General features: G+C 35.9%; 2 protein-coding genes and 1 long non-coding RNA gene across 4 annotated transcripts; 1 reads left to right on the top strand and 2 right to left on the bottom strand.

Moving 5' to 3' along the window:
* Nucleotides 1-1,489: 1,489 nt before the first annotated feature.
* On the bottom strand, nt 1,490-3,568 carry LOC149235796 (cysteine protease XCP2-like). The gene is made up of 4 exons (XM_089461463.1): nt 3,037-3,568; nt 2,647-2,882; nt 2,336-2,473; nt 1,490-1,964 (listed from the first exon to the last, which is right to left on the bottom strand). The coding sequence occupies exons 1-4, from the start codon at nt 3,473-3,475 to the stop codon at nt 1,758-1,760; spliced, it is 1,020 nt and encodes a 339-aa protein (XP_089317589.1). The 5' UTR covers nt 3,476-3,568; the 3' UTR covers nt 1,490-1,757.
* A 1,140-nt stretch (nt 3,569-4,708) lies between these two features.
* On the bottom strand, nt 4,709-6,529 carry LOC149235795 (monoterpene synthase like 1, chloroplastic-like). Of its 2 annotated transcripts, none has more exons than XR_016268342.1 (4): nt 5,822-6,529; nt 5,517-5,655; nt 5,264-5,390; nt 4,709-5,141 (listed from the first exon to the last, which is right to left on the bottom strand). XR_016268342.1 is itself a non-coding variant. In XM_089461462.1 (4 exons), exons 1-3 carry the CDS (start codon nt 6,022-6,024, stop codon nt 5,280-5,282), a joined length of 423 nt encoding a protein of 140 aa, XP_089317588.1. In that variant the 5' UTR covers nt 6,025-6,529; the 3' UTR covers nt 4,709-5,141; nt 5,264-5,279. The 2 variants fall into 2 exon arrangements, 1 of the variants encoding a protein (XP_089317588.1); XM_089461462.1 differs by having other exon boundaries at nt 5,852-6,529.
* LOC149235794 (uncharacterized) lies at nt 6,513-7,261 on the top strand. The gene is made up of 3 exons (XR_016268343.1): nt 6,513-6,609; nt 6,691-6,789; nt 7,238-7,261. It is a non-coding gene; the product is annotated as an uncharacterized LOC149235794 (long non-coding RNA).
* The last annotated feature ends 6,897 nt before the right edge of the window (nt 7,262-14,158 follow it).

Below are 14,158 nucleotides of genomic sequence, written 5' to 3'. Positions count from 1 at the left end.
GAGATTCGAAGGGGTTTTTATCTCCTGCAATGCTATTAGCTTCCCTGCTTCCACTGTTTTGATTACTTACGTCTTCTTTCCCTGTTTTGTTCCCTGTCTCTTTTGCTTTGTTTTTGTTGTTCTGCCTGCTGCTTGCTGTTCTCTTTGCTTGCTTCCACTGCTCACCTTTTTCTTTTTCTACTATTTCCTCATTTTTTTTTACAATATCTTGCAAAATGCCCATATTCATGGCAATGTCGACATTTAAAGGGCAATTGTTCGTAATCTAGCTCTTGAATATGCTACCAGTATGCCACTGAAAGTTTGATGGCTTCAGGAAGCCCGACCTCCAGATCAACTTCCACACAGATGCGTGCGCAAGAGAACTATTCCTTCCTCGGGGCCTGATCAATATACCTGCCTAGGGCATTGCCAATGGATTGCAGTGAGCTCTCACTCCAGTCGTGGAGAGGGATGGTGCGGGAGGCGCACCCAAACAGGGACGGCTATGGGCACATCTTGAGCAGGGTCAAAATTTGGAGACCATTTGTTCAAATATAACCCTTGAGGGCCCATGAAATAAGGTCCACTTCTGAAGATCAAGCTTCGGTCTTCCCCACTGTCAAACACGAAGACGAAGAACCCTTTGCCTACAAAATGGCTTTTTATTCCTTCCTTAACCAGTGGGATCCAGTTTCGTTTGACCCAATCATCTACTGCCTTCGGGGATGGCCATAGCCCTGTGAACTGGCCGATGAGGCCCTTTTCGGCAAGGTTTAGCGCTGATCTACAAGCATCATTTACCGATAGAGACACCGTAGGGATGTTGTCCAACTTTTTAACGAACTTTTGTTGCGAGACCGAGATTGGCTGCTTATCAGCTACAGCAACAAGGGAATGGAATGCATCTAGATCTGAAGGCGGAAGGGAATCGCCTCCATTTGCCATGGCCGGGGATCGAGGGGCGGGGGTCAAAGCAGGGACCCCATGCACCAACTCAGATCGACCCCCAGAGCTATCGAAACACGATTGCAACACGAAAGCCTGAACCTCTTCAATCCAAAACGCTCCGCACACCGAAGGCCTCTTCAAAGACGCAGAGCTCCACGCCCAGATAGGGTAGAGCAGAGCCGAGCTCAAGGGATGCAGAACGAAAATTTTCAGTTGCAGCGCTGCGAATCTTGTGTTCTCTTCTTTTTTACTTTTTAGATAATCTTTCAAAAAGTAAATTTAAATTATTTAAAATATAACTGAATCTATTTATACATTCAAAAATATATTTTAAATGAAAAAAAAAAATAACAATCCTATGTAAATTAAACTATACCATTATTTAGTCAATTATACTTTATTCATTCTCCATTATTAATGCCTTATATTTATTAATATTTAATAATTTCAAAATAAAAAATCAACATAAAATAAAAGAATATTCAAATAAATAAATACCCAATTAATATAAAATAAATAAATATTAAAATAAATAAATGCCCAAGTTAGAAATCCATTGCTTTACTCCACCAAAAAACCTAACACCATTACATGTGCTAACATCCCATACAAAAGATCACAACATGAAAGTGTGGTAGCTAAGCTGTGCAAACTTTTTTCCCTCTTATTTTTACTTCACTGTTCTATTCATTCACGCATGGCCTTGTCTTGTCCCAGTACCTCTGAGCGGGAAATCGATAGAAGGAAAATTAATCTTATCTTATAAAATTATTTTTGTCCAATGTAATATAATCTAAGGTTGAAAATGAAATGGATGTAATGTTACATTAAAATTCACTTTTGGTAGGATAAGTCAGGTCAGTGTAGAGCCCACACTGTCCTGTCTCATCATCGGTGGTGTCAAGCTTGACATATCCACCTTCTCCCCAGTCAGTACCCCAAGAATTCTTTGCAATAAGGGCCCCATCGCTGTCATAACCAACTATTAAAACTCCGTGATTCATGTCGGTTCCACAGCTTCCTGACAGCACGCCCTGCAATGAAAAACACAAACCCAGATGGAAAGTTGATTTCCATCAATCATTGGAAGATATGATTAAAACTTTTGTAACAATGTGGGATTTCGTTGGTTTTTTTGAAGTTTTGAGCGAACACTTCACTTATTTTCAAATATAAAAGTCCATTAGAAATACTTTCACCCAGCTCTGGACATAGAAAATTCATTTGATAAACTTTCTTTATCGAAAAAATATGTAAAGGGTTCATCCGAAATGTTGAAAGTCTAAAAAAATCAACAATATTATATATATATATATATATATATATAATACTAATAATGTTTTTAACTATAAAAATCTACATGCTAGGAAGATATAGTATCTAGGAATGATAACGTAGTTCTTACGCCTGCGTAATGCTGGAAATTATCGCCAGAGGAATCAATTCCCGCACTGATGGGCTGATTAGCCAGGGCTTGTAAGAGGGCATCAAGGCTAGTATGCACAATCTCGTACCCATCGATCGATGCCGCGTTGTGAATCGACTGAACATGAACATGTAGCAGCAGACAATCAGTAAATACAACTTTGTGATTCAACATGAACATGGTAACATGCAGCAGCAGAAAAGAGAAGTCAATTATTTTAAATGATAAGATGCTCAAATGTTCCTTACATCTACCCTAAATCAAATTTAGATTTCAGTAGAATAAAATACTTCGTTGTATTCACATTCTCCGTCTTCGCCCTTATAAGGGTAATCTGCTTCTGAATAAATTCCCCCAGTAGACATAATATATTCAAATCCTTTCGGCATATCTCCCCCTTCGCAACCGTGGTTTTCAGGCGTGTTACAGTCGATAAGCTCTTGCTCAGAAAGGGAAACAAGATTGCCAGTCACGATTTGGTTGATGCCTTCTACTGCTCCAGTTGTGACAAAAGCCCAACAACTGCCTGGATAATATATAACACCGCACAAATTTGAAACATTAATGCTTTTTACATTTCATGGAGATTGAGCTAAGGATAAACCTAACTGATATTAGTTACATTATCAGCTTTGAGGCTTCTTGAAATTAATTTATGTTTCACATATCAACAAACTCACCGCATTCGCCTTGATCTTTCACATGGGTCACTGCACCTTTCTCCCTCCAATCTATAGGCCGGGACACATCACTAGGGTTTTCGAATCTGAATTTCTTGCCATAACTTCTAGGCTGGCTTCGTTTAGTTCTTAGGTATCTTGATTTGAACTCGTCATTACTCATGTCTGCAAATTTGGTAAGACCAAGCCAGTAGCTCAGGTTCTTCTGGTTAACTTCATCTATATATCTCAGATTGTCTCTGAAAATCCGGTATCTCTGTTGCTTCTCCTCTTCTAATGTATACACCTTGTTGTGCTTGGCGCGCCATGATTCATAGAGACTCACAGTTCTTTCCTCACTCAGAAGATCCTCAGGGAAGTATCCAAAATCCCTTGCAGATGTCAAGGCGATGAGTATCAAGCAGGCAAAGAGGAATGCAGGGAGACATGTGTAAGCCATCTGAAACCAAAATCAGAAACAGGTTGCTTAGTTAGTTAGCCAAAGTTGAACTGAAAATAAAATTAATTCTCTGTTAGAACCAATGTGGGTTGACAGAATTGACCTGCCTGATATCAATCTGTATGTCGCATCTGACGATGAAAGGATGAGTGATGGATGGATATAAATAGAGAGCCTCTAACACATTAAAAACATAATTACAATAAATGATATCAGAGAAGATAAGCCACATCACAACACCTGTATAAGGCAAACGTGTAGGATAGAAATCTGGATAAGAAGATCAACGTTCACTAAATAGTTATCTTAATTATCATTTTTATTATAATAGGAATAAGTTACGTTAAATTAAAAATAAATAATCATTAAAATGGATACAAGAAAATATTTTATTATTAGCTAAGATACAAGAAAATATTTTATTATTACCTAAGTATCTGGGATATATTATTTATTAATATGAATTCCAGTCTTCAAGTTCATTTATTTCTCTAATTCTAACTTATCGCTTTTCTTATAATACATTGAGTGTTCGCCCTTAAAGGAAGTGAAATACAAGAACAAACCACAATTTTATGCAGTGAAAATAGAACCTAAAAATAGAAATAAGATTTGAAAATAAAAATGGAAATAAGATTTGGAGTGGAAATAGAATAAGATTTAGTTCCATATTAAGTCGAAAGTAGTAAAATTAAACAAGGATGGCTGCGATGCAGCGAGTCCTTGCACTAAGTTGAGCCTGCATAATATGTGATGTGTCATAGTTATGCTGGCAAGCTCTTAGTTCAACCAATGACCTTGATCGACTAAGCAGTTGATCCAGGTGATTCGCTTGATTAACGAGAACCAGTGCTTTGAGCGTTATCCCTTGCTCTAGATTGATTATCTTACACTCTATCGAAGTGCTATCAAATATAACCAATAAAATAGATTGACATGAACGCACATATTTTATAAAATAAAGCCACATATTTTATAATGTAAGCTCTTAGTTCAACCAATGAGGTTGATCGACTAAGCAGTTGATCCGGGTGATTCGCTTGATTAACCAGAACCAGTGCTTTGAGCGTTATCCCTTGCTCTAGATTGATTATCTTACACTCTATCGAAGTGCTATCAAATATAACCAATAAAATAGATTGACATGAACGCACATATTTTATAAGATAAAGCCACATATTTTATAATGTAATATGGTATCTTTCCATGCTTCCAATCAATTCCACCACCTACTCCATATGACCATTATGATATGGACGTCTCTATTAGCTGACCAAAAAGAACACGGTAGCAAAATCAGAGATCTCCAGGTTTAGGTAGCAAAATCAGAAACTTGGGAACTTATTGTACGTTTCAGGTCTTGTTACAAAGTCACAGTTTCAACGATGGTTCTCGTTACCAACTTCTTTATTTCAATGCTTGCAACACTGAACCCATCTCGGTACTTGTAACCGTGATGAAAAATTCTGCAAATGTCGAACGCAGGCTTCTTGTAAGAGATGGGAATAATGCTGTCGGGTCTAAGTAACTCCCAATTCAGTTCCTTTGTTAACTCATTGACCATAGAATTGATGTGATTGACAGCATCTTCCTCTGTTGTTATTCCAGGATTGTCTTTCATATAACACGTTCCGGACGAAGCTTCCTCTCCACGCGCCCTGTCCGCCTGCATTCACAATGCCATTGTCACTATCATATGTATCCCAATTCTAAATTGCAATAAAAAATGAATAAATCCACAACATATTCCATTTGATTTGATTTGCTATAAAAGGTTATGAGGAATACCTTGTAGCCTTGAGTGTCACCTTTGAGTCGAAGGATGGCACATATCAAGGTACCCCTCGAACGTCGGAAGATAACCAGTGGAAATCGACCTGGCTTCTACCATAGACGAATCAAAATAATCCTCCCACTGCACAGGCACATGAACAAGCGAAACAAAATTAACTGATCATACTGGGTGAAATATTTCCCCAAGTTAAGGTTCTCACAAAGAAATATTTGTATTACGTGTATGCTTTACTATAATTGTTCATACAGATTGTCGAACATAGCTGACTGTGTCTCGGCCTTGAATCTTCTGTGCCTCTCGTGCCATTTCGTTTATGTTGTGGTAAACCGCCATGTACAATCCTCTCATATAATCTGGAAGACACTTTATTGAAGACGGGTCCCATCTGATCATTATATACACAATTTATGCAATGGTAATATTCGTTGACTCGATTAGAAAGTTACTTATTTAAAATCGAGAAGGATTAGTATACGTTTTCTTAATTTGAAGGTAAAGTTATTAAAAATACATAAGAATTATATGTATGAAATAGGCCTCCCAGATATCACCTCTATGAAATAGGCCTCCCCAGATATCACCTCTTAAATGCTGCGGTTAAGAGTTCGAGCTCCTCCATTGTTCCGAAGGTGTCGTAGATATCGTCGACAACCGTGATCATATGACATATTTTGGCAAATCCGAGTCGGAAGTCGTGTAGAAACTGTTCTGGAGATAATCCACGGACCCGCCATTCCGAAGACCCTCCCTGCATGTGTTACACCTGTTTTGCATAATCTTGGATAGTTCGACTAATGGAACAAAAAGACCGTGGCCACCATTCTGAAGACCCGCCAGCGTGCATGCATTACAGCATAATCTTGGATAGTTCACAGGCTCTTTCTTCCGGCAATGTCGAGATTAGCATAGATTAGCATGAAAGGAGATCTGTTCCTTTTGATCATGGTTTGATAGGCTCTCAAAGAACACGCGAGGAATGGCCCTGGTCAATGTGATATCCGAAGGATGACACTCCACCGTGTGTCTGCATCTGAATATTGTACAAAGGTAGCTTGGAAACCTGCTTGCTTGCTGAGATTCCTAGCCTGCACTGACTGAAAGGTAGGACGGAGCAAGGCATCAATGAGAAAGCAAAGCAGACCTTTCAGGACCTGCCAAGAGAAGATACATGGCCGGGAGGCTCACGAAAATAGATTGATATAGCAGTTTAGGTCGCTCACCTCCCCTCACCGGGAGGACCCCAAAAACCAAGACCGGTTCTGCGCCAGTAAAATTGGGACCAAGTGGAGTTGAACGCCTACCCAGAGAGATGAACACCATGAAGATCAAGGATGACAAGGTGATCACATGGTTTAGGTTATTTGAAACAGAACTGTTACAGTGTTTCAAATCAATTTTTCCTAATGGATAAGTTCCTCAGGAGATGGAAGAAAAAGCAACTGTCGTAGCTGGAAATGTCACAGAGGCGGGGCATATTATTGCAACCACCATTGGAGGCAGAAATGGCGAACCTAAACAAGTAAGTCATGTTGAACATCAGGCATTTTTTTAGGTGGGTTAATATACATGTTACAGTAACTTTGTACAAGAAAGTAAGAAGAAGCCCTCAATAAAGCATGAATATTTGAATAGTTTACATGGCTGGTAAAATTTGCCCTCAGTACGTAGTTATAAACTTATATGTAAAGTGTTTTAAAACTTAAAAACAATTAGGTAGTTGATACTCAAGGTGTTTAAAAACTTTGAAAAATGGGTATTTTCACAGTATAGATAGAGTAGGTGAAGTTAGCCTTGGGGTAGCTACGCTGCGGAAATTTGTTGTACAATTTTCGCTATAACTTAGTCCTATAGTTTCTACAGAATCTTCCGAGGATGTAAATAAATATATTCTATTCTCTTGTATCCTATATAAAATCTCAAAAAAAAAATCTTGATCTATTTGAATCCATGTTGTTTTTTCCCAACAGACCATCAGCTATATGGCAGAGAAGTCAATCAGACTTGTGAAACCAACTATAAAGAAAGCAGTCTCAGGGATTTTCCTTCACTGCAACAAAAATAACATACAGGAATGGGATAACATACAGGAATGTAACATACAGGAATGGGATAACATACATGAATGGGAAAACCTGTTGTAAGGTAGTCGAACGTGCTGGGCTCCTCCAGAAATGGTCGTTGATTGAACCAGGCGACAGATGCGAACCAGGCGACAGATGCGAGATCGTTCCGCTACCCCGCCAAGGAAGGTCGAGCAGAATTTCCTGGCTTCCTACAACCAGAAGCTCTCTCAGAAGTAAATGCAAGAAACATGGGAAGCAGATGCAAGGTGTTGATATTGGGGACCGCCCTCCTGACACCTGACGGCAGCCACGGACACCTGCACCTTAACACCAAAGCTTAGTAAACCTTAACATACCCATACCCGTGCAGATAATACGAATTAATGGGAATTAATGTTAACATTAAACCCAGACCGTTGACAGTTAGGGAGAATGCAGTGCGCATAAAAGTAATTTAAGGTATGATCCGGCCTCTTCCGCCTCGGGAAGAGGCCAAATAAGATGGCGAAGCGGATGTTGCAAATGGAACTTAGCTTATGTAAGCACATCGGCTGAAAGGTGATTTGGAAACCTTATGTTAAACAGCTAAAACACCGCAAATAACACCGCAGAATTAATGCTAACTCCACCTTGATCGATTACTATAGTCCCTGCTGAATGCCAGATGGCAGGGACTAATAAGATTGCATGACCAAAATACTGAATGAATATAGGATATAGCTTCATATTAGTTGGAAACAACCTAATTGGATAGGAATACATTTCATAAATATTTTTAAAATTGATATATATTATTAAGTCAAATTATTTCACTAATATTAATTGGAAAATAATTCTAATTACGATATTTTTTTTCTTTATCTAAAATTCATTTTTTTTTATTCAAAATTTAAAATTTGTCATCAATTATACAATCTCTAATGATTAGATAATAATGGAATGATAATTTTATATGTAGCATAAACAAGATATATCTTTGTCGTTCATAATGTTGTTAAGATTTCATCATATTTTGGACTTTATCAATTACTATGTCTTTTTTGTTCTTTTATTATTGAGATTTATAGTTTAAATCTTCTTAAGCTTACCATAAAGTTATCAGTCACTATGGTCTTCTATAGTCTTCTACCTTATGAGTTTCTCTCATTACTCTATTAGTATTTGTTGCACAATCATGTTCATTCCATGCAACAATTAGCACCTAAAGCATAAGGGAACCCTTGCACTATAAATTACGCTGGATTTAGGGTTCTAAAACCTTCTTGGAACTTCCATTATGCTTTTAAAGGTGTATATTGGATTCCCACATGTTAATCAATACTTATAGTCCTCTACCCTATGAGTTTCTCTCATTAATCTATTAGTATTTGTTTCACAATCACGTTCATTCCATGGAACAATTAGCACCTAAAGAATAAGGGAACCCTTGTATTATAAATTATGTTGGATTTAGGGTTCTAAAACCTTCTTGGAACTTCCATTATGCTTTTAAAGGTGTATATTGGATTCTCACATGTTAATCAATACTTATATTAGAATTATGGTGTGCTAACATGGTCACCATCTTGACATGTAATGAATATTTGGATCTTTACCTTGTTAAGACCATAACTTTTGCATATGAATAATAGCTCATTGGAATGTACTAAATGAGAAAAATAATTTGTAAATTATATGAAAAAAATCATCCATCACAAGTGTCAAGCCAGGCATTGATAACTACACGAATAGTTGTTATTCCATTAAGAAAGATCATAATTAATATATACAAGGAGAAAGAGGCCCTTGGAATTCATATTCCAATGTCTCTTTTTCTTCTTTATTCTCATATTTACAATATTTATAATATTTTCCTAATTCCTAAAGATTAGTTATCAACATTCCCCCCTTAATTTGAAGGGATATTGGTGAGTCCAAGGATCATTCCAAATCTTTCAAACTTTTCTCTTCCAAGTGCTTTGATGGAGATATTTTTTAAAAAATAACGTAGGTGAATAGGCTTGGCCTTAATATGATGTCAGTCAAATGATACTTTGTATTGATATACTTGGTTCGATCATGGAACTTTCGATTCTTGGCCAATTTTGTTGCAGAAGTATTTTCAATTGAAGATAAGTACAATGCACTTCTATCTCTTGCAAATATTCAAGAATTTTCCTGAGCCGCACAATTTTCTTCATTGCTTTTGTAGTTGCCATATGGCTTGCCTCTATTGTGGAATCTCTTGGAACTTATTGTTTTTGTAACCTCCAAGAGATAGCTCTTGATCTGGGAATCACAACTAAACCTGAAATAAATAGTCCATTTTCCTTATCTCCATCAAGATCTAAATTAGAGTATCCAATCAACCTGAATTCATTCACCTATGTATACTTGAGTCCAAAGTTTGAGTTCCCTTCAGGTACCTTAGAACACTTTTTGCAACAGACCAATGACCATCACAAGGATTTTGCATAAACATGGAGAGGGTCCCAACAGAAAATAAAATGTTGAGTCTAATAGTAGTCAAGTAGTTAAGACTTCTTATGAGTTTCTGTACTTAGTTGCTTCCTCAAATTCATTTCCTTTTTTGGATGTAACCTTTAAATTTTGTTCCATTGGAATGGTCAAAGGATTACATTGGGCCATGCTAATTTTTTTCAACAGATCTTCAATGTACTTCTTTTGAGAGAGGAATATAAAATATTGATGTTGGATTACTTCAATACGCAAATAATAGTGAACATATCCCAAATATATAATCTCAAAACCTTTCCTCAATTATTTATTTATAGATGCAATGTAATTTTAATTGCTTCCTCACATCAATAGATCATATACATACACCACATGATATACAATATTTTTTCCAAATTTCTTGACAAACAAGGTTGCATCATCAAGATCATAGTTCTTGAAATTTAGTTTTAGAAAATGCTTAGTCAATTTCTCACACTAGGCTCTTGGTGCTTGTTTGAGGCCATACAAGGATTTTATAAGCTTGCATACTTTATGCTCCCATACCTTCACAACAAATCCTTATGGTTGAGACTTAAAAATATTATCTTTTAGATATTCATTCAAGAAAGGAGTTTTTACATCCATTTGATGGACTTCCCATCGATTATGAGTTATCAAGGAAAATAAAGTCTAGATGGTAGCCCATTTTTTTGTGGGGGGCAATGTTTCGTCATAGTCAACCTCTTATTTCTATGCAAAATCTTTTTCCATGAGCCTACTTTTATGCTTATCAAATGAGGCATCTACGTTATACTTGTTCCTAAAGACCCACTTGCAGCCAATCATTTTGGTTCCACACAAAGCATCACCTACTTGTAGGTTCCATTCTTTATCAGAGCATCATACTCTTTCTACATTTATTCTTTCCATTCATCATGAGAGTAACTTTTTTAAAGGAATTTGGTTCAAAATATATAGAAATATTTAATTCAAAATCATAAGAAACATCCATATCAGTAACTAAATCACAATCATGTAAATCAACTCCATTTTGTAACTAGAACTTCTCATTCCTATCTCTCCAACCTCATCACCATTAACACTTCCAAGTGTCTTAGTGAGCCATTTTGGAGGACCATTCTGAGATGGCATAGGTTTTTCAGTTGGCTAAGATGGAGCTGAATCAAGATTTATCCTTCCAATTCTCTAAATCACATCACTCAAAGTGTCTTCTTGATCAATGGTTGGAGCATCATAATGGGGAGAGAGTGATTTAAAAGGAGATTACATAGATTGATACATGATAGGGTTCACTCCTTAAAGATGTGGAATATCATCATAAAATTCCTGAAAATATTTTGCATGCCTGAATTTGTCTAAGTGATCAAGATGCCACTTAAAAAAATTGTCAGTCGTGGAATATTGAAGAAAAATAACATCTTTAGAAAGTGTAAACTTATTATTTTCTTCATCTTAGAGATGATATGATTTGGAGGTATTCGATTACCCTAAGAAAATAAAATTTTGATTCTTTGCAACAAGATTTTTTCTTTGTCCCTTACGTATCAAGGCATAACAAGTGGAACCAAAAACCCTGAGATGCCTCACCGAGTGTATGTGGCCATACCACCTTTTATAGGCAGTCTTATGTTTTAGAGCATGGGATGGACGTATGGTTTTAATATAAACTACACATTGAATAGAATCAAACCAGAACATCAACATAACATTTTTTAAAAACATCATTGGAGGCACCATTTTTAAGATGGTATTGTTCAATTTTTTGGCTACACCATTCTCTTGGGGATTATAAGGCACAATTGTTTGATGTTGAATCCCATGTTGGTGAAGATAGTTTTAAAATTAATTTGAAGCATATTATTTTCCATTTTCAATACAAATGGAGCCAATATTGGATTGTTTATTGGTTTCAATCCATACAAGGTTTTTTTTGAAAGTCTCAAAAGCTTTATATTTTTTATTCAACATATATACCCAGCAAATTCTACTGTAATCATCAATAAAATTTATCATGTACTTATTTCCATTTGAAGAAAGAACCGACATGGTGCCACTTAAGTCAGAATGGATTAACTCAAGCTTTCTATGTGCTCTAGAATGAGAACCATGAAATGATTGTTTCCTATGTTTTCCTAAAATACAAGTATCACATTGTTTAAGTTTCCTAGTCATAGTGAAAATGTCCAAATATAGCATTCCATAAGAGACTCGATGGTAGTGTACCTATCATACGAAGAACTATATGCAAAGTTTCGTGCACAAATAAAGGTTCCTTGCAACTTTAAGAGACTTTCTCCTTCTATCCCAATCATGGCAAGTGAGTTATTTTATGTTTTTCTGAGCTCAACATTTCCATCAAACATGTGAATGGATTTTCCTTACTGGAATATGTAAACCAACAACAAAAAGTTTCTCCACAACTCTTGGAGCTAGAGAATATCATGTAGAAGAAAGTTAGGGAGTCTAAGCAATTTTAACCTGATGGTGTCAGGCTTTAATGACTTGAATTTTAATTTGCCTACAAAGTAGACCGTTCCATCTACATTGTCACTAAATTCTTCAAAGAACTCTCATTGAAAGGTCATGTGGTAGGTTCCTCCTTAATCAAGCAACCATGCATCTTTCCATTAAGTGAAGCATTAAATAAGTTTTCGTTTACTCAAATATTGAAATGTGCCACAATATAATGAGTGGATTCAGTTGCTTTTCCTTTCCCTGGATGTTGTGATTTTCCTTCCTATTCATTTCTTTCTTGTCTAATTTTATCCCAAGAGAGATTTCATGTGGAATCATCATGTCCATTTATGTTACAACATATACTATGATGATCAATTCTTCCTCCTTAGTAATATTTTCCCCCTACTTCTATTATTATTCTTTCCATGTCATCTTTTGCCACATCTTCCTCTAAAATAATCTTGTGATGATTCTTCTCTTTCTGTGCAAAGCATACAAATTATTCATAATACTGAGCAACTATCTTCTTCTTCACAAAATCTCTCTCTTTATGCAAACTTCTCCACAAGAGAGTTAGACGAAATCTCCCTAATCTTGCCACTGCCTTGTAATGATTCAAGATAATTATAATATGTGGGATATCATTCCTTGATGAAATCTATGAGGGGAACATCTAATTTAACTCTGATGGATTTTATATCATGGACAATAGCTATGATTTCGAAAGTTAGGGCAACAGATCATTATCTTTTAATTCAATGTTGAATATTTTGATCATAAGTTGGACTACTTCAAGCCCAGAATGTGAGTCATATAAGTCTCTTAGCTTCTTTAAAGCATCAAAGGCTTTTGTAAAAGGTGGAATGTGACAACTCACATCTTCATTTACTCATGTATTAATCAAGGCACGGGACTTGTTTTTCTTACTCTCCCATATGGTGATATCGTTGTCTAATGTGGGACTTTCAGGAGGATTTCCACCTTCTCCTTCAGAAACTCCTTTCCACAATTCATTTGAAATGAGGGTATGATTTATCTTTCTGGACCATTCATGCTAGTTATCTTTGTTAGTGATAACTACTCTAACTATGGAGATTAGTGAATACATTATCAAATTTTGAACTATGCTCTAAATAGTCAAAAAATTAATATATGTCTCTTACAAACAACAGCCTGCCATACAACTTTTTCTCCAAAAATCATTAAAAATCACTCAAAATAACCCAAGAAATTGATGTTGGAATAGAGCTTTAGAATCTTTATCTCATGTAATAGCATTTATATAATATAAAATGCATAATCCATATATATAATCTCAAATATACATGAATGGTTTAATATGCATACAAATGGTTCAAAAGAAAAGCCCTAAAGAAAAATTTTGCATTCAATACATACAACTCACATATTACATTCAACACACAACATACAACCACCATATAACAAAGTAGATTAAAAAACAAGTTCAACATTTAATATTAAGCACATATTAACAGATATATGAACCAACTGTTGAATGGTGTTGTCATTGATATCAACATCGATTATTTAACACTCTTAATATTCATCTAATTTGCATCAATTGGAAGTTCCAAAGAACAAGAAGCCTTGAAAGCCCTAGAAGCACCACATTTTGAAGATGTAGATCAATGAATTTTCCTTTGATACTATCATCATTGTATTCACCTTGTCATGTTGTTTCCGATGGTACGTGGCATGCCATGAGAGCCCTCACGATTTGAGAGTTATGTCGAATTGAAATTGGTGCCCACATCTTATGGTTAAAAACCCCAAACAAAATATTTATGTGGCAACTTATCATTGGAAATTATTTAATATCACGGGCATAAAAGAATTTTATATAATTAAAGAAACTACATGTATTAATTTTGGGCCAATTTTTTTTTA

This window comes from Pinus tabuliformis, chromosome 8 (assembly GCF_031772625.1).
Source record: "Pinus tabuliformis cultivar Carrire ecotype Pingquan chromosome 8, CPIR1, whole genome shotgun sequence".
In the NCBI taxonomy this organism is placed as follows: domain Eukaryota; kingdom Viridiplantae; phylum Streptophyta; class Pinopsida; order Pinales; family Pinaceae; genus Pinus; species Pinus tabuliformis.
This window is presented reverse-complemented; position numbering and strand designations above follow the sequence as displayed.